The sequence below is a fragment of the Rana temporaria genome, chromosome 4, assembly GCF_905171775.1.
Source record: "Rana temporaria chromosome 4, aRanTem1.1, whole genome shotgun sequence".
In the NCBI taxonomy this organism is placed as follows: domain Eukaryota; kingdom Metazoa; phylum Chordata; class Amphibia; order Anura; family Ranidae; genus Rana; species Rana temporaria.
The window spans coordinates 271,625,049-271,646,428 of record NC_053492.1 but is presented as its reverse complement, the minus strand read 5'-3'; the positions used below and the strand labels follow the sequence as shown (position 1 = coordinate 271,646,428).

General features: G+C 43.4%; 1 protein-coding gene across 1 annotated transcript in view; it reads left to right on the top strand.

The window, feature by feature from the left end:
- Positions 1-1,408: 1,408 nt before the first annotated feature.
- The window catches only part of LOC120937238 (amine sulfotransferase-like), a 31,668-nt gene continuing 11,696 nt past the window's right edge, over positions 1,409-21,380 (top strand). The window contains exons 1-3 of the mRNA XM_040350282.1: positions 1,409-1,519; positions 1,607-1,776; positions 18,941-19,149. Of these exons, the coding sequence (XP_040206216.1) occupies positions 1,617-1,776; positions 18,941-19,149 (369 nt within the window). The 5' untranslated portion in view covers positions 1,409-1,519; positions 1,607-1,616. The remainder of the gene's footprint in view (positions 1,520-1,606; positions 1,777-18,940; positions 19,150-21,380) is intronic.

Here is a 21,380-nt window from a genome sequence, read left to right as displayed (position 1 = left end):
TCCTATAAGATGAGTCATTCAAGGTAACCAGAATAACAATGAGTTTAGAGGCTTTGTGAGGCCAACATTAATAAGGAATATCAAATATGCAATTTCCCTATCACTGCTTAACCACTTGCCGTCGCTGCACCGCCGAAATACGTCCACAAGGTGGCTCTCCTAGGCGAGACCACGTAAATGGACGTCCTGCCTATTAGCCGCCACTAGGGGCGCACGCGCGCCGCCGGAGGCGCGCGCGCGCGCCCCCCGCTCGCCCCCGACTCCCGTGCGTGTGCCCGGCGGGCGCGATCGCCGCCGGGCACACGCGATCGCTCGGTACAGAGCGGGGAACGGGAGCTGTGTGTGTAAACACACAGCTCTCGTTCCTGTCAGCAGGGGAAATGCTGATTTTCTGTTCATACAATGTATGAACAGAAGACCAGTGTTTCCCCTAGTGAGGCCACCCCCCCCCCCCACAGTAAGAACACACCCAGGCATACTTAACCCCTTCCCCGCCCCCTAGTGTTAACCCCTTCACTGCCAGTGGCATTTTTATAGTAATCTAATGCATTTTTATAGCACTGATCGCTATAAAAATGCCAATGGTCCCAAAAATGTGTAAAAAATGTCCGAAGTGTCCGCCATAATGTCGCAATACCGAAAAAAAAATCGCTGATCGCCGCCATTACTAGTAAAAAAAATATTAATAAAAATGCCATAAAAATACCCCCTATTTTGTAAACGCTATAACTTTTGCGCAAACCAATCAATAAACGCTTATTGCGATTTTTTTTAACGAAAAATATGTAGAAGAATACGTATCGGCCTAAACTGAGGAAAAAAAATGTTTTTCTATATATTTTTGGGGGATATTTATTACAGCAAAAAGTAAAAAATATTCATTTTTTTCAAAATTGTCGTTCTATTTTTGTTTATAGCGCAAAAAATAAAAAACGCAGAGGTGATCAAATACCACCAAAAGAAAGCTCTATTTGTGGGAAAAAAAGGACGCCAATTTTGTTTGGGAGCCACGTCGCACGACCGCGCAATTGTCTGTTAAAGCGACGCAGTCCCGAATCGCAAAAAGTACTCTGGTCTTTGGGCAGCAATATGGTCCGGGGGGTAAGTGGTTAACTTATGGACCCATTCCATTTGGAGTGTCTTTGGTGGTCATTAAATTGCTGTTATTGGAGATAATGATGACAGTACAGCAGGACATAACCTGTTTTAGATAATAGCAGTAATAAGAATTGTAAATGCTATCACGTTTGTACATCATTTGCTGTGTAGGGACATAAGAAACAACTTGAGATCAAAAATTTAGAACACTGAAAATAAAGATGACACCCAATTTAGCCAGTCATGCTTTACTGTTCAGAATTGGATAAGATGTTAAAAGGCAAAGGTACAGGGTTCAGCTTAGTTGGACAGCTTGGCTCAGTAGTCATCCAGGATTTATATAAATGTGACTGCTCTGACCCTTTGTACTTTATAAACCTGTGCTACACTGAGTGAGGGGGTCAGATCAGACAACAGAAAGGTATGATCTCTTTTAATATTGTGAAGTATGTAACATTTACACTGTCATTTCTATTTAACTGAACTCCTAGAATTGTTGAATTTGTAGATTTACTACAATGGCACAAGAAGGTCTGGAAGAGGCATTGAATTCTTTTCTATTCAAGCATAAGGGCATTTATTTCCATACTGGAGTCACGACGCCTGAAATTGTAGATTCATTGGAACACATGGAAATTAGAGACAGTGATGTATATTTGGTCACATATCCAAAGTCAGGTAATTATTATTATTATTATTATTATTTTTATTATTTTTATTATTATTATTATTATTATTAATAACAATAACTGAGTAGCACTAAATGCAACATTATTTATTAAGTTGATAAAGGGGTGGGGACGGGTTGAAACCACTACAGGAAAGGCGAGATCTGCTGTTGGGATTTTGCTGCTAATAATGACAGAAAGCCAGCACACCAAACTGAATCAGATGATCAGATTTTCTAAAGTCCCATGTCAGCAAAAGTAACAGACTTTTTTAGAGCACAACTGCACTCTTTATCAAGCAGAAAACAGAGACAATAAGGCCTCTTCCACATGAAGCGAGCTCCATTGGAGTCTGTCTGCTCAGTGGGGACTCTGTTCACTGATCCCAATCAGATGGCTGTTCTGTTTCTGCTTCACTTATGCAGAGCGAACACAGACACAGCCTGCTCTCCTCTATGGGCGGGCAGATGCAAACGGCCGCCTGTCCATTTACACTTGACTAGTCTACCATCTGGTCCGATTTGTCATTTAATCGGGAAGTCATCTGTTTTTAGCGGATAGGATCGGATGTCGGCGGTGTCCGATATACCCGCCACTCTATAGAGCAGTGTTTCTCAATTCCAGTCCTCAGGCCCCCCCAACAGGTCAGGTTTTCAGGATTTCCATTATTTTGCACAGGTGATTTGATCAGTTTCATTGCCTTAGTAATCACCACAGCCTTTTCATCTGAGGGAAATCCTGAAAACCTGACCTGTTGGGGGGGCCTGAGGACTGGAATTGAGAAACACTGCTATAGAGGAAACTGGAGGGACTGATCGCGTCCACCTGAAAAACTGACAGGCAAACCTGATCTGTTCACTAGTGTGAAAGGGGCCTAAAAGCAAATTAAGAGCTAAACATGTATACATATAATAACATAAACAATTAACAGTTGACTAGAACCACACGGTATGTCTATACCATGAACAGTACATAAATGAGCTGACTGCTGTGTGACTGTATGAATAATATGTACATGTACCTTGTGCTGTACTGCAAGGATCCCTTTTAAGAGGTAAAAAAAAAAAAATTATATATATATATATATATATATATATATATATATATATATATATATATATATTGTAATAGTGAGAGTCCCTGTCACTATGAAAAGGGAGCAAAAATGGACACAGAGTCTGCATGTGGGCGGACTGCAGGACTACACAGCATAGTTTTGAAACGGAGAAAACTGTTTTGGCAGCTTTCTCTGGGTTTTTCTAAGCTTGGATGGGGCTGTGTAGTTTGGAGATCCTGCAGAGACGTGGGCGGGATGGGATCTTCAATCCTGTGTCCAGGTCTTGTGAATAGCCAGCAGGTTGTGTGCCCAGGTGCATATAATGAGGGACTGGAGAGAGCAGAGGAGAGGAAGGTGGAGTGTGTGCAGCTGGCTGCTGGTTCAACACAGTGTGTGTGGAAAGCTGTCTGTCTGTGGAAGACTACATCCCTGGTGTGGGGGGACTTCGTGCCTGATGTACTGGGAAGGCTGGTAGACCTGAGGTGGCTAGCGAGTCCAAGGGGGCTGGAGGAAGTCCGGAAGTCTGGGAGACAGTAAGCTGGAGAATCCTTATGAGGCCAGGAGTGGGCCAGGTATAGCAGGGTACTGCAAGGCTGAGTAAGCCTGGGAGCCAGGAGGCTTGGTATTTTGTTTTTATGAACATTACTGGAGAAGAACCCCTGCGTGGGAATCCTGTGTGTGAACTGTTATTTTGTGCTTTGATCTCTGGGCACGTAAACCCCCTTAATAACCAGACCAATTTTCAGCTTTCGGTGCTCTCACAATTTGAATGACAATTACTCAGTCATACAACACTGTACCCAAATGAAATTTTCGTCCTTTTTTTCACACAAATAGAGATTTCTTTTGGTGGTATTTAATCACCGTTGGGTTTTTTATTTTTTGCGCTATAAGAGGAAAAAGACTGAAAATTCTGTAAAAAAATTAATTTTTCTTTGTTTCTGTTAAAAAATTTAGCAAATTTTGTATTTTTTCTTTATTCTTTTGCATAAATGTGAAATATGAAGTTACGCCTAGTAAATAGATACCCAATATGTCACCCTTCAAAATTGCACACGCTCGTGGAATGGCGCCAAACTTTGCTACTTAAAAATCCCCATAGGCGATGTTGCAGGGTAGTGTGGGGTATTGCAGAGTAGTGTGGGGTATTGCAGAGTAGTGTGGGGTATTGTAGAGTATTGCACAGTATGGGTATGGAGTATTGCACAGTATGGGGCAGGGATGGCTGAGCAGGGATGGATGGCTGGCTGGATCTGTGACTGCATGTGTCACAGATCCAGCCCACAGCACTCGTGCTGCATCCGCTGACTCCCCCCCCCCCACTCCCCCCTCTCCTCTCACACTGTACCGTTCAGTACAGAGATGGGAGGGAGGAACCGGCATCACATGACGCCGGTTCGTTTACAAGTGATCGCTCCGTCATTGGATGGAGCGATCAAGTGGTAAACCGCCGCTATCAGCGGCGATTTACCATGATCTGTGATGTGCCGGGTCCGGAGGACACGGACATTCTCGTGTGCGGGTCCGGAGGTCACGGACATTCCCGTGTGTGTGCCCCAGAGAGCGCGCGGGAGCGCGATTCTGGGAGGACGTCCATGGACGTCCTCCCAGAGTTAAGCAACTGCCTTGTAGACGTATATCGTCTATAGGGCGGTTGGTAACTGGTTAAAATAAAAATGGGCTGCCATGCCCTCAAACCTAACATCTGACTGCTGTGGACTTGCTGAAAAACGCATTTACCATTGAGTTAAACCCCCAATGTTTACACTATATATATATATATATATATATATATATATATATATATATATATATATATATATATATATATATAAAATGAAAATTAAATCTAAGGCTTGCTAGCTCCTACCTGTTTGTGCTCCATGTTCAGGATGGAGAGCAGTGCTGTGATTGTGGGCAGTGGTGGGCTAAATGTCAGTCAGTGTGCATTCAATCTCCAGAGGAGGTGCACTCCATAGACAGGAAGTACTTACAGAGCATGTACGGTGATGTATTTCATGTTTCTTAAAGCGGAGCTCCACCCTATTTCAAGACATTTGCTCATTCATACTACAGCCTGTAATGCAAGTGAAAACTGAAGTTTTTTTGTTTTTAATCTGTACAGTACCTTTTGTTTTCCCATAACTTCCTGTCTGTCTTTAAAAAAAAAATTGCGGGTGGAATCTTGCTTTAAAATAGAAATGAAAGTAAAAACATTTTTGTATAGATAAAAAAAAAAAATTCTAAATACCTTTTATTCCCTTTTTTATAAGTGATCACATTCCTTCTGTTCTCAGTTGCTTAAGAGCTGGGGGGCAGGAGAAGCAGCAGCACACTGAGCTTCCCAGTGAACGGCTGTGCAGCAGGGGCATGTCAGGACAAGTCTGATCATTGGAGGAGAGCACACTAAGTTCCCAGCATAGCTAGAGAACTGACCACAGTGTGCTCTCCTTCTTATGCCACGTACACACCATCGCTTTCTGCGATGAAAAAAAACGACGTTTTGAAAAACGTCAATTTAATTGACTGTGTGTGGGCAAAAACGTCGTTTTATGTCTTCTAAAAAACGACAAAAAAAATTGAAGCATGCTTCAATTTTATGTGTCGTTTTTGGCCGACGTCGTTTTCTGTGTTCTAAACATTGACCGTGTGTACGTAAAAACGTCGTTTTAAGCACGCGCATGCTCAGAAGCAAGTTAGGAGACGGCAGCGTTCATTCATGTAAAACGACTGTTCAGAATGGAATAAGCACATTCGTTAAGGTCTTTTTCAGCTTATAGACAAGAAAAGAAAGCGCTTCTTTAACCCCTGCTTTTAACTGCTACCCAGAACTGGACGTTTGTTGCGGCTGATCTTGTTACATAGTTATGACAAGCTTTTAATTAGTTTCTTTCTTGTTTGATAATGTTTATGTTTGTGTTCTGTTATTTAGTTGTATCTTCCATCTTTAAAATTTTAAATATATATATTGGTCCACCTTATTTTTTTTGGATTTTTATTTTGTCACCAATTTTATTTTAAATCTCTATTTTGTGTTGATTTGGGAGTGTGTGAAGTGGCTGCAACAACATAATTTTTTCTTGAACTCACCCACAAGCATGTTTTTTTACCTTGTTAATGTTTGCAAGAACTATTTGGGAATGGGTCTGCCCACTCACTAATGATCTCTTAAATCTACAATAAAGAAACATGGTCAAATGTGGCTGAAAAATTAACATTGCATTTATTCTGCACAAAAATTCACAAAAAAAATGGTGGCAACCCAAAAACACAACATAATAAAAACAAAGATGCCAAGGAAGGCAGCACTTTAGAGCATGCTTGAACTTTGCTGAAAACAAGGGTCCCCGAAGCCACCAAATCAGCCTGTGAGTCAACATTAAAATTCCATCAGGGGCACCGTGTTATTTTTTTGGCTTTTTCTTCCCAGCAGCCTTCCCTGCAGTCTTCCCTGCAGCCTTCCCTGCAGTCTTCTCTGCAGTCTTCCCTGCAGCCTTCCCTGTAGCCCGAGTCCTTGGGGGCTGGGTTCCTGGAGGAGATGAAGTGCCAGGAGCCAGAGCAGCCTCATGAAGAGGAGGAGCAGGAGCAGGAGGAGCAGCAAGGACAGGAGGAGCAATCCGCACAATGTCGGTGTCGTCATCGAGCTGCCCCAGGGATGCCATGCTTATGGCTTTGAAGATGAGTTGTTCGCAGCGCACACGCTGGCTCTGCTCCAGATTGTAGAGCTTGGCTGCAATGAGCGCTGCGAACCCCTCAACTTCACTGGGTGGCTCTCGGATGGCTGCAGTAGCTTTGCGAAGCAGGCCCTGGGTCTCCTCCTCCATTTGTCGCAGACTCCTGAGCCGTTTATTGGGATTGCGAAATGGAGGGATCCGGGAGATGGTATACCGCCGGCGTGCCTCCTGGGTCCCACTGGGGCCTGCCACCTCCTGGCTCCCAGTGGGCTCTGCCACCTCCTGCCTTGCAGTTGGCCCTGGCTCCTCCTGGCTCCCTGTGGGCCCTGTCTCTTCCTGGCTCACTGTGGGCCCTGTCTCTTCCTGGCTTTGGTCTGCCTGTGTATCAAAAAAAGGAACATAGTTTATTTGTGTTTGTCATTAATCACACACATTTTTTAAATCATGAGTGATGCAAATTGAATGTCAATATATATTACACACAGGGTCGCCATTCCTAATTATGTGGCCCCTTACACACCTTCAGACATGGTCCCCCTGGAATTATGTGGGTTGTTGCAGGCCTAATTTAGGAAATAAGTGGCCTTTTCCCCCCAAAATTAATTATTAAATTTCGTGTCAACTAGATTGTACTCAAAAAGGGTGTTTTCCATCTGGGACCCCTTGCAGGTGTATTGCGTTACTCCCCCCTACTGGCCTCTCTGAAAATGCCACCCACTCCTTCATAAACATTATTAATTGGGCAATTTTGTCCCCATCCTGTTTTGCCACTACTGACTATTGATCTTATCCCTAAACTTAGGTGATTCACTTAGAATTTAGAACAATAGTAACATAAATTTAACATTATTACTAGACTTGTCATATACTAACTAAATTCATACAAAAAACACATACCATGCTCCATGGGTCACAATTGGGGTCCTCCAGGAACTCTTGCTCTTCCTCCGAGCTTGCCTGCTCTTGTCTGCAGAGAAGACTGGAGGATTGGCTGCTGGGAAGCTGGGAGCTACCTCTTGGGGGAAGGGTAGACATGGATGCCCTGGTCTCAATGTGGTCGTCCAGGAACTGCAGCTGACTGTAGTACCACAGGGTTGGTTTGTAGATGGAGTCAGCTGCAGCCCCAGACCTCATTGAGGCCAGGACTTGGACCCGTTGGGCCCTGTAGGTGCCCCTGATGGAATTTATTTTGCTCTTCACTGTGGCTTTTGTGGCGTTGGGGACCCTTGTTTTCAGAAATTCAAGCATGCTCTCTTTAGCTTTTTCCCTGGCATCTTTGTTTTTATTTATTGTATTTTTGGTTTGCCACAGAACAGGATGTTCCTTCCATTTTTGAATAAATTCGGTCAGGAACTCCGCATTCTTGAAGGGATCCATTCTTTCTGCACATGAAACAGAAGCCAAAACATAATGTCATTAAAGCCACTAGCTTACTTCCCCTAACTAGCCCACAAACTCATTCCCTCTTCACTATAATAAAGTCGCAAAAAATAACTTACGTATCGTCGTTAGCAAAGATCGTGATTTACGCCTTCTTCCACAGACTATGCACGCCGTTTACAAACACGTCCGATCCCTTTTTACACTACGCACGCGTGACGCTCCGCACGACACCCCGCCCCTGACGTTCGGTATCGTCCTTTCCACGCCCCTTCTCTGTCGTTTGGTGAGGGAGAAATGATGGAGAACATGGATGACAATTCCAGCTCAAGCCAGGAGGCAGGCCAGGCCCAACCACGCCGCAGATTCCGATGCAGAGCCTCCAACATGACATTTAATGAAATGGTGGAGATGGTCACCATATTGAGGAGGGAGGACTATGATGCCAAGCATGGCCCCTACATGCATCCAAATAAAGTAAAAGCCAAAATTATGGAGAAGGTCATCCGTAGGCTCCAGCGGAAGTTTGGAAAACGCAGGAGCAGAGAGCACCTGCGCAAAAGGTGGTCCGATTTAAAGAAGAGGGAACCCCACCAACTTGCCAAAATAAATAGGGTGATTCCAAGAAGAAGTAAGTTTTTTCCATGTGTATTAATTATTTTGGTGTGTTCTTTGTGCCATGTTTTTTTTTTTGCAGGTTGACCATAATTAATATTATGAATTTGGACGCATGATTCAGTCGTCGTAGTCGTCGTTCATTCGCTGACTTTCAATAATCCAATACCATATTACTGAGAAATGGCATCATGCCTAGTTTGCATGTGCAAAGGGGAGTTGAAGCACTGTATCATAAATAAAAACGTAAATGTAGGAATTGTGGGCGAATGAACGACGACTCCTAGGACCAATTATTCGACACAAATATGAAAGTTGTGACATTTTTGGGGCTTAAAAGGTGTCTTCAATTCTCGTATTGATGTCAATGTGTTTCAGCTTATTTTTGCACAAACTTAAATACCTTGAGATTCACAAAAAGGAGCGTTTGCTCATCATTTTTTTATTGAACATGTGTACTCAGTAGCACAATTGTTTGTCACAATCACAACCTATGTTGGGTCACACACAGGGGTGAGCAGATCCAGGGGATACTTGGTTAGCTTACATATAGAAAAATAAACCAATTGTCACCAGATTTGACATTACTTTGTGAATGGATTAAATACTGGTCTATTTTCTTTGAACGCTTTTTAAAAACAACAATATTGCCCTCTTTTTTTTTAATTTCAAATATTTTTGGGTCATTTCAGGCCGCTCTTATAATGTTTTAACCTCCTGTTTTCCCTTTCTTCAATCTCGTAGGGCACAATGAAGCAGCAAGGCAGGAGGCACAAGCCAACCAACCACACCCCCGAGGGATGTAGATGAAGGGGAACCTGCCACAACATCCGGTAAAGTAACATATACCACATTTTCAGGGAATATAGATATAGGCATACAATCTTTTAACACATGTTTTGGTTCCACATTTCAGGAGGAAGTCGGGCTGGTCAGGGACTGGACACGTATAGTGCCCAGCTCCTCATCGGCGAGGTTCTCACATGCAGGGCCGAGGACATACGTCTGGCCTGCTGGGAAATTCGGCACAAAGCGAAGACGCTGGAACGTCAGCTAAAAAAAATTATTAATGTTTTGGGGAGGGTTTAATTGTTTGTGTTCCTTTTATTTTGTAATAATTTAAAAAAAAAACAAAAAAATTTTTTAATTTTAGACTAATTAAAAAAAAGACAAAAAAACAAACAAATGATTCTATTTTGTACTAATTAAAAAAAAGACAAAAAAATAAAAAAATGATTCTATTTTGTACTAATTAAAAAAAAGACAAAAAAATAAAAAAATTATTCTATTTTGTACTAATTAAAAAAAAGACAAAAAAAAAAAAAATGATTCTATTTTGTACGAATTAAAAAAAAAAAAAATTATTGTACTCCAAAAAATGTGTGTGTAGTTATTGGTATCAATGCTGACTCATTAAATTACTCAGGCATATTTGTAGAGTTATTAAGATTTAACACTCATGGGAATTTAGGACATCCCAAACACATGGCTGGATGAGAACCTAGGAAAAAGAAACAATACCCCAAAATAAAAAAAAATAATTAATGAAGATCGGGCATTGCAATGGCCCCCCTCCCCATAAAATAGTCCACATAGGATTGACGCACTGCACGTGCGGTTTGGGGGGCCAAGCCTCTATGGCTAGCCTCACGTCCCGGCTTCGGAGCCACAACATCTGCCTCATCAGGCAATACCGTGAGGTAATTTTGGGAATGTCTTTTTAAAAAATTGTGGAGAATGCAACAACATAAAATAACGTGATTCCATTTGTATTCCGCAAGGTTGATTGCTGTTAAAAACAAGCGGAATCGGCTGGCCATGATTCCAAAGGCATTCTCTACCACACGTCTTGCTCTGGCCAGCCGATAATTAAAAACCCTCCTCTCATGGGTGAGGGTGCGTACGGGAAATGGCCTCATGAGGTGGGGACCCAAAGCAAAAGCCTCATCTGCAACAAACACGAAGGGCAGACCCTCTTCATTCTCCTCCGCAGGTGGCAATCCTAGGTCCTCCGACTGAAGCCGTTGGGCGAACTCCGTCTCCGCAAAGACACCGCCGTCCGACATCCGGCCATTTTTCCCAACATCCACATACATAAACTCATAGTTGGCAGAGACCACCGCCATCAAAACAACGCTGTGGAACCCCTTGTAGTTGTAGAAATGGGATCCACTATGGGGTGGGGGCACAATGTGGATGTGCTTGCCATCAATGGCTCCTCCGCAGTTCGGAAAGTTCCAACGCTGGGAGAAGTCCGCTGCCACAGTCTGCCATTCCTGTGGCGTGGTGGGGAACTGGATAGAAAGATAAATCCATTCAAACAAACATTGTGAACAGAATATATCTACAATTTCAAGGGATCCCACCAAAACTTAAACAAAAAAGGTTAGGATTAAAAAATAACATGTGAACACTAAGCATATTAATCACCCCCTCTGATGTTCAAAAAATATAATTAGGGGGAGTGGGGGCCCAAGATGAGTTTGTCACCTGAGAAACCACCCCACAAAAAAGAAAAAATAATAATAATAAAATTAATTATTAGTATGTAGTCAAACAATCTTGGGGGGGGGGGGGGTTTGGACAATGGAGGCCACAAATAAACGGGGATATAGGGACACACAAAATGCAGCACTACAATGGAGGCCACAAATAAACGGGGATATAGGGACACACAAAATGCAGCACTACAATGGAGGCCACAAATAAACGGGGATATAGGGACACACAAAATGCAGCACTACAATGGAGGCCACAAATAAACGGGGATATAGGGACACACAAAATGCAGCACTACAATGGAGGCCACAAATAAACGGGGATATAGGGACACACAAAATGCAGCACTACAATGGAGGCCACAAATAAACGGGGATATAGGGACTATGCTAGGTGGGTTTGGCCACAACATAGAATGATGGACAGGTTGGCTAAATACAATAAACATGTAGGGCTTTACAAATTGTGTAGAACAGCATACATGGAGACAAAGTGAACATTCTGAGCATATTAGAAACAGGTAATTTTTTTTTTTTAGGGCCATAGTTTGACCATTGAAAGAACACCACTTACCTTAACATAGTCCTCCTGAAGAACCTGAATGATGGCCGAACAGGTATCCAGGATTATGAGGCCCAGAGCCTGGGGGGAGATGCCCGTCGAGAACTTCAAGTCCTGCAGACTTCTCCCTGTTGCAAGGTAGCGCAAAGTTGCAACTAGCCTCTGCTCAGCAGTGATGGCTTCCCGCATAACGGTGTCCTGCCTGGTGATATATGGCGACACCGAAGCCAAAAGCTGCTGAAATATGGGGTCAGACATCCTAAGAAAATTCCTGAAATCATCAGGGTTATTTTCTCGGATCTCCCGCAGCAGAGGCATATGAGAGAACTGGTCCCTGCATAGCAACCAGTTCTTGGTCCACAACCTCCTCCTCACCCTGTTCATGGACCGTCGCCGGGATGCAGCACACATCCTAACAACAAGCACAGCACGATCTCGGCGACGAGTTCGTACCCGCAACATGGCTAGAAAACGGTCGTCAAATCAGATCAGACTAAAAATTACGCCCTGAAGTACAGAATGGCCTTTGAAGAACGACCTGCTAAAGAGCACCGTGCACACAAAACGTAATGCCAAAACAAATACGTCCTTAGTACAAGCACTGTATCACAGATCCGACGACAAATAGACAAACTGTACGACAGAAAACGAAATTTAAAGCACAGTCACTGAAAATCACGAATCGTATCTCACCAAACTTTTACTAACACGCAGCAACACGATATCAGCAAAAGAGGCCGTCTTCCGCATGGAAACGACCCTTTATAGTGACGTCGTGCGTGATTGACGGAACTGCGCTTTGCTAGAGCGTTGTGAAAAAGTGAAGGTGTGTATGCTACGTCGTTGTTCAAATTGAAGTTTGAAAAAAGTCGTTTTTTTCAAGCACATAAACCGTCGCATTTTTTCATCGCAGAAAGCGATGGTGTGTACGCGGCATAAGTGTGGTCTGTTTTAATAGGAAAGCAAGGGGACCTGCAGGAACACCAGGGATTTCACATAAAGGAAGCAATAAAAAGAAAACGGGATACTTTCTCATACAAGTACAAGTACGGCAGGCACATGTCAGGAATATGAAGCGTTGGGGTAACAAATGCTTTAAGGTGTTTCCAGCAACCAGTCACACTTGTGTTTTGATTTTCCGTTTTTTCACTGTATTCTATATAAGCATTGATTTTACTCATACACAAAGGGAGCGCAGAAGTTCACACACTTTCTTTTCAGTCTATTTTTCTGAAATACTTCAATCAAGAAAATAGCACATTATAGCCAGTCGATGGAGCTAGCGATCCAAGAGGAAATAAACATATTGGAAACAATATGGCAATTACTTGTGTTTTAAGAAAAAAAAATGTTTAACATTATTATCTAGTGATTTTATGAAAGGAACAAAAATGTGAATATTCAAAAGAACTATTGGCTGTTAGTGATAAATCCATACGAATACTTTATACATACACGATAATTCAGAAAAGTAAAAATAAAAAAAAGACAGGGTGATTGTATGAATATGTTGGCTTGAACAAATTCAGTGCATTCATATTCAAGCCATTAGGAAAGACAGTACCAAGTTTGTGAATCCACATTGTTTCAGCATCACTTAATCTATTCATTCTACTATAGTCAGCAGAACTTTGGATAAATTAAATAGGTGTTAGATCCTCTCTTTGCCTGAAGGCGCCCTCCTTGGGCTACGCTTCTTCTGTATTCTTCCCTCTATTCTGCCTTGTTTGGCTTGCAAGCTTTCTGGTTTGGAGATGGAAATATGGGGGTTTATGGTCATGATCACACAAATCATATTCTGACACTCGTTATTGTATTCTCCTGTACATTGGCCCATTTATCTTTTGTAGCAATCATTCCGGCCCCTTGTAATAGTCCCAGTTTTTGTTTTTGTATTGCTGTTATTATTGTTTTTTTTTTTTGTTTGCGCAACCCACTTTTTGTCTATTTTCTGCGCTATTATTATTATTATTTTTTTTTTTTTTTTTTTATTGACCCCAGATTGTCAGGTGTATGTCTGGTGTTTTGCTATTTTGTATGTTAAAAACGTAATAATTTTTTAATAAAATTAGATTGAACATAAATAGGTGTTAGAGTTAAAGTCTCCTTTATGATATTGTGAAAAATATTTTGAAAAGCAAAGCTACTGGAAGTTAGTTTGTACATTAGAGGCCAGATTCAGAGACATGAGCGGATCTTTGTGCGGGCGTAGCGTATCTTATTTATGCTACGCCGCCGCAACTTAGAGAGGCAAGTGCAATATTCACAAAGCACCTGCGTCCTAAGTTACGGCGGTGTAGCGTAAATTGGCCGGCGTAAGCCCGCCTAATTCAAATGTGGAAGTGGTGGGCGTGTTTTATAGTAATTACCCGTGACCCCACGTAAATGACGCTTTTTACGAACTGCGCATGCGCCGTCCGTGGACGTCTCCCAGTGCGCATGCTCAAAATTACACCGCAAATACTCATTGGTTTCGACTTGAGCGTAACTTACGCCCAGCCCCATTCACGGGCGACTTACGCAAACGACGTAAAACGTGAAAAAATCGACGCTGTTCCGACGTCCATACCTAACATTGGCTACGCCTCATAGAGCAGGGGTAACTTTACGCCGGAAAAAGCATTAGGTAAACGACTTAAAAAAATGCGCCGGGCGGACGTACGTTTCTGAATCGGCGTATCTATCTCATTTGCATATTCTATGCGGCAATCTACGGAAGCGCCCCTAGCGGTCAGCGTAAATATGCACCCTAAGATACGACGGCGTAGGAGACTTACGCCGCTCGTATCTAGGCAACATTGAGGCGTATCTGATTCTATGAATCAGGCGCCGAGATGCGCTGGCCCGCATTCGGAGTTACGACGGCGTATCTGGAGATACGCCGACGTAACTCCTTTCTGAATCCGGGCCTTAATCTTTGTTTATTCAGCTATTTATGCTGTGTTTGTTTAGTGTGTCTGACATACTGAATCTAACAGGTACATTTTATCACACAGATTACATATTTGGGTGAATTTGTTAAAGGTAAATAGGCTTTATATTCTGCAAGTGAATTTTTCCTAAGAATAGTGAATGTGGTGAAAGTTCACTTTGCAAGGAAAATAAAAAAAAAGTCAACCAAGCTTCACCTTATTTACTAAGCTAAGGAAAATTTTCCTTACACAGTAAATAACCGATTTACTTTTGGTAAATCAGCTCCATTGTGTCCCATAGTCCACATATGTATAGATTGTTTTTATTGTTTAAGTAATGGAAGTTTGTTCATGTGTAACAAAATGATAACATAGGCATCTATTTTGCTGCCATTTATAGATACCATTTTTTTATGTGATTTATTCTTATCTGACCTATCATTTTTAATTTTGTTAGATGAAATATAATTAGCAAAGGTTGTAGATCTTCAAAAAATATTTGGTTAACTTTAAACTTAAATTTTTTTTTATTTTTTTTTAGTTTAAATCAGAACTTATTTAATATGATTTTGATCTCTCTATACTTTTTTTAATGAATGTTATTTTCTTGTGTAGCGCCCTGCTCCTGATGAACAGGCGCTGCCTCAAATTTAATGGGGGTCTGAGCTGTTATTTGGCTCAGACCAGAGTGATTAACCTCCCTGGCGGTCTTCCCGTGTCTGACACGGGGTTAGATTTTCCTGCTACGATCGGTAACCCCGTGTCAGCCACGGGCTTGCCTCGCTAGATCCACAGGCACAAGTTACTTACCTTGTCCCTGGATCCAGCGATGCCACCGCGCTGTGTGAGCGAGCGGGACCTCGCTCGATTCACACAGTGCCTCCGTGTGACGCCGATCTCCGTTCCCTGCGACGTTACGACGCACGGGGACGGAGAACGGCGCCAAATTCAAAAAAGTAAACAAACACCTTACATACAGTATACTGTAATCTTATAGATTACAGTACTGTATGTAAAAAAAACACACCCCCCCTGTCCCTAGTGGTCTGTCCTGTGTCATGCATGTCATTTTATATAATAAAAACGTTTCTTTCTCCCTGCAAACTGTAGATTGTCCATAGCAACCAAAAGTGTCCCTTTATGTCAAAAATAGTTTTAGATCAGCTAAAAAACAGCGATAATAAATTATAATCACTTGCAGAATTGTGCGATAGCGATTTGTGGGGAAATTCGTCATAAAAAAAAAAAAATAATGACAGCAACAATTCTGCAACTGAGCAAATTTCAGTGATTTTGATTTGATTACATTATTGAATAATTTTTATTATAATTATATTATTATTTGTTATAATTATTTATAATTATTTATTATATTATAATTTATAATTTTGTTTTTAAAAAAATGTCATACCCGGGATGCCTATTAGAAGCTTGTTTGGTCAGATTTAAGTGAGTTATTTCTAAAAATTACAGACCTACAATATAAAACGCCAAATTTCCTTGCAAATAATGGTACCGCTTTTAGCATGTTTTTTCTGACAGAATCATACCGCCAGGGAGGTTAAGGGCAATTTAGCCTCTGTTCCAGCCATGGCTGTGCTGGGAGTGATCCACCATTGATCGCCTGGGGGTGTTTTTACCACCCCAGGCCAAGGGTGGCAGAAGTAAGGTCATGGTACATTGATGGTCCCCCTCAGCAATGAATCAGTGGGAGTGGTTACCCCGCTGTGTATGCTAGGGAGGGGTACTTAAGGGACCTGTGCACAACTATTACCTGCAGAAGAGTGGGGGGATTCTGATCTGGACTCTTTATCAGATGCAGGTGATGATCACTGGTTTGGACCAGAGTTCCCTGAGCTAACGTGGAATAAAAGATGGAGACCTGCCTCCACTCAAAGCTCGGAGAAGTGTTCAGCTATGGACTCTGGGGAGACAATGCCTCAGGCGGAAACCCTGGGGGATAACTTAGAGACTGTTATTGATGCAGGAACTGTTTCTGGTGAAAAAGATGCACCTCAATCTATTACACTTCTCTTAAAAAGGTCACCGGAGGCATATGTAATGCCGGGACTTGGAAGCTCCCATTCACTACCCAGACTCGCCCGCTTGCAAAGGGTATTAATGAAAAGGGTAACTATTGAGTATGGCCTGGAGTTCCCTTATGTGCCAAAGGCGACTATGGAGGAGATTGAAGCCAATGGAGAGAAGTGGTATGAGGAAGCCATCTGGGACTATTTGAATGTGCCTAAACTTGGACTATTGCATTATAATGGCTCACCGCTTCCAGGGATGTTGGCTGCATTGGAGCTATGGTCGGCACATTTATGCCGATTGGGTGGTCATCCAAAGACCTGGCAAGGATGACAGAGTGTACTTTGTCACCACCCTTGACAAGCAGGGAAAATCCCTGACCCTGCCGGATCCCCGGTTCTACTTGTGAAAGACTGGCAGGAGAGTTTTTCTTTCCTCCAAAGGAGTTCCATGAAGGAGCTTTTATTTCTTCAGTTTGCTGTGATATTTGAACTCGGGAGGGACTTGAACTCTCTGAGGAATTCGAGATCAAGACTTGTTTTGCCAAGGACTTGTGCACATTGTAAATTGCGATTTCTGCCACCAGGTGGCAGTGATCAAGACTAGGAAAAGACTCTTTAAAGCCTAGCTACTATGTTCTTTTAGAAGGAAGAAGGGAAGTTCCACCTTCACGGAGGTGCAGCTTTGCTCTGTCCTGACTGTCTATAATATTAGAAGTAGAATTATTGTGTGTATGTTCTGTTTTCTTTTAGGTAAGCTGATCTTCTATCAAGACTGCGGGAGAGTGGGTGGGTTAGATAGATAGAACAGGGATGGTTATGTTAATCTGTGAATTGTTATAGCATGACAATGTATACTGTGTTCCTATTTATTTTCTTCCCTTCCATCCAAGTTAAAGGTTCAGGTGCTGGCGCTCAGGCTTGAGTGCCATTGTTCCTGCCACTGGGGACAGTGTCTTTTTGTAGTGGGAGTGTGTAGCGCCCTGCTCCTGATGAATGGGCGCTGCCTCAAATTTAATGGGGGTCTGAGCTGTTATTTGGCTCAGACCAGAGTGATTAAGGGCAATTTAGCCTCTGTTCCAGCCAATGCTGTGCTGGAAGTGATCCACCATTGATCGCCTGGGGGTGTTATTACCACCCCAGGCCAAGGCTGGCAGCAGTAAGGTCATGGTACATTGAGTGTCCCCCCTCAGCAACGAATCAGTGGGAGTGGTTACCCCTCTGTGCATGCTGGGGAGGGGTATTTAAGGGACAAACACCATTGGTGCGGGGTCCGTTCGCGCCTTGTGGCCCACTTGGCCGGAGGTGCGCGTTGTGAATCCTAGCTCCGGGACCACAGCTTCGTCTGTTGGGCCCAGTTGTCTGATTGGGGCTCGTACCACAGGGGTGATCCTGTGCTGTCCGTCCTGCGGGAGGAAGCCACTTGATCATGGGTGCTCAACCTGTGGCTCTCCAGCTGTTGCAAAACTACAATTCCCATAATGCCTCAGCCTTTGGGAGACATGCTTGTACCTGTCAGCGGCTTGCAATGCCTCATGGGAATTGTAGTTCCGCAACAGCTGGAGAGCCACAGGTTGAGCACCCATGCACTTGATGAAGGAGACCAGGGGAGGACCTATCCTGGTAAGGACCATGCAAGAGGCTGGTACCTTAAGAGAAGGCCTGGAATCTTCATCGAATGATGCACCGTACACTGAGAATCTTGACAGTGTCGCCTGTCGAGTCTAAAGTTTCTTGTGAGAAAAGCTAAAGAGATCCGGGTGCTGAATCCTGTGGCAGAGGATTCCGGACCAAAATATCTCATCGAGAAAGGAAGGTCTGTGGCAGAGACTGTACTTTATTTTGTGCGCCATCCCGGCTGCTAGGCCAGTGAGAGGGACCTATCCGGGTGAGCAATACCCAATCTGGCTAGAGTGGCGACGAGAACTGTTTGCTGGAAACAGGAGAGTTTCCTTACTTTGTGACTACCTGAACCTACCTACCCTTTCACCCCTCACTCCTCTTTTCTACTAAAGTTCTACAAAATAAACCCAAAAAGAAAAAGGTACATTGTGTGTGGACATTGACATTCTTTGGACTCTCCTTTCACCCTGGACAGCAAGAATAGAGTAGTGCTACAATTATTTTTACCTACATTGTATAACTGTTTTTGTTATCTCGATTTTAAACGGTCTTCTTGTGTTTTATTTTTTAGTGGCTCTATTATTAGTCTCAAAGAATATTGTGTTCTTCAGATCTTTGGTATATTATCTTGGTTGCTCTTCAAAAAAAAAATCATACAGCTGAACGAGATATTATGGAGTCATGGCTTATAACTTAAAAAAATGTAAAATTACTATTAATATCAACAATTTTAAAGGGCATTTTAGAAATCATGAATGTTTAGTGGTTAACAGCATTTGCTGTAAGGATAAAAATGTAAAAACTACTGAAATTGTATTTGCAGGTACAGTATGGACACAGCAAGTTATAAATCTGATCTTTCATGAAGGACATAGGAATGGATCAGAAGATATTGACAACATAACCAGAGCTCCATGGATTGAATATAATTTATACAACATTGACTTTAATAACCGACAATCTCCTCGCCTCTTCACATCACACCTGCCTTACTATCTTATGCCAAAAGATCTCAGGTTCAGGAGAGCAAGAGTAAGAGCAACATGGGTGGATTTTTAATTTTTTTAATTTATGTACTAATAATTATATTAATTTAATGCAGAAATATATAAATGAAAATATATATATATATATATATATAAATGAAAAATAAATATAAATATATATATATATATATATATATATATATATATATATATATATGTATATATATATATCTTGAATCTGAGAATCACTCAAGCAGAGCTTGCTTGAGGCTAAGATCACTGAAACTACTGCATATGCTCCACAGAAGAGTGATGCCTGGCAACCACCTGGGTCATGGTTTCAGGGTTGTCATCTATAGGAGCTAGTAATGGAGAAATCGGTACTGGACTTTATAGGCACTGAGATACACAGTATTCAGGGGCGTACCTAGAGCATTTGACACCCGGGGGGATCCAATATCTGGCACCCCCCACGTTAAAATGTAAAAACACCCCACTGTGCCCCCTGCATACCTCTGCATCCTTCAATATCTTTTTTTTACTACTGTGTACCCCTCTCCACAACTGCACCTCTGGACCACTTTACATTGCACAGCACCCTGCATCACTGGACCCCTTTACATTACACAGCCCCCTGCACCTCTGGACCCTTTTACATTACACAGCACCCTGCACCTCTGGGCCCCTTTACATTACACAGCACCCTGCACCTCTTTACATTACACATCCCCCTGCACCACTGGACCCCTTTAAAATTTCACAGTACCCTGCATTACTGCACCCCTTTACATTACACAGCACCCTGCATCACTGGACCCCTTTACATCTCATAGCTCCCTGCACCTCTGGACCCTTTTACATTACACAGCCCCTTGCGCCACTGGACCCCTTTACATCACATAGCCCCCTGCACCTCTGGACCCCTTTACATTACACAGCACCCTGCATCACTGGACCCCTTTACATTACACAGCACCCTGCACCTCTGGACCTCTTTACATTACACAGCCCCCTGCATCATTGGACCCCTTTAAAATTACACAGTACCCTGCATCACTGGACCCCTTTAAAATTACACAGCACCCTGCATCACTGGACCCCTTTACATCTCACAGCCCCCTTCACCTCTGGACCCTTTTACATAACACATCACCCTGCACCTCTGGGCCCCTTTACATTACACCGCACCCTGCACCTATTTACATTACACAGCCCTTGCACCACTGGACCCCTTTACATTACACAGCACCCTGCATCACTGGACCCCCTTTACATTACACAGCACCCTGCATCACTGGACCCCTTTACATCTCATAGCCCCCTGCATCTCTGGACCCTTTTACACTACACAGCCCTCTGCACCCCTTTACATTACACAGCACCCTGCACCTCTGGACCCCTTTACATTACACAGCACCCTGCACCTCTGGACCCCTTTACGTTACACAGCACCCTGCATCACTAGACCCTTTTACATTACACAGCCCCCTGCACCACTGGACCCCTTTACATCACATAGCCCCCTGCACCTCTGGACCCCTTTACATCACATAGCCCCCTACACCTCTTGACCCCTTTACATTACACAGCACTCTGCACCTCTGGACCTCTTTACATTACACAGCCCCCTGCATCACTGGACCCCTTTACATTACACAGCACCCTGTATCACTGGACCCCTTTACATCTCATAGCACCCTGCATCTCTGGACCCTTTTACATTACACAGCACCCTGCATCACTGCACCCCTTTTACATTACACAACCGCCTGCACCTCTGCACCCCTTTACATAACATAGCCCCCTGCACCTCTGGACCCTTTTACACTACACAGCCCTCTGCACCCCTTTACATTACACAGCCACCTGCACCTCTGGACCCCTGCATGTTACACAGACCCCCTTCAGTGCAGACACCCCCTCAGTGCAAATCCCCCCCCTCAGTGCAACCCCCCCTCGGTGCAACCCCCCAGTGCAAACCCCCCTTAGTGAAAACCCCCTCAGTGCAAACACCCCCTTAGTATAACCCCCCCCTCAGTGCAAACACCCCCCCTCCCCATTCAGTACCTCCAGATCATTGCAGGCAGCGCCACGGCACATGGACAGAAGGTCCCCTCGGCCCCTCCCCCTCTGTACACACAAACAGAGAGGAGGGGGCTGTGCCTGTGTTCCGACTGCCGAGCACCGCTAACAGCCCGTGGCTGTGAGAGGAGGGGATGGATGGTGCTGCGGTGTCACTCCGCAACCACCCTCCTCTTGTACCGCGGTGCTCCGATT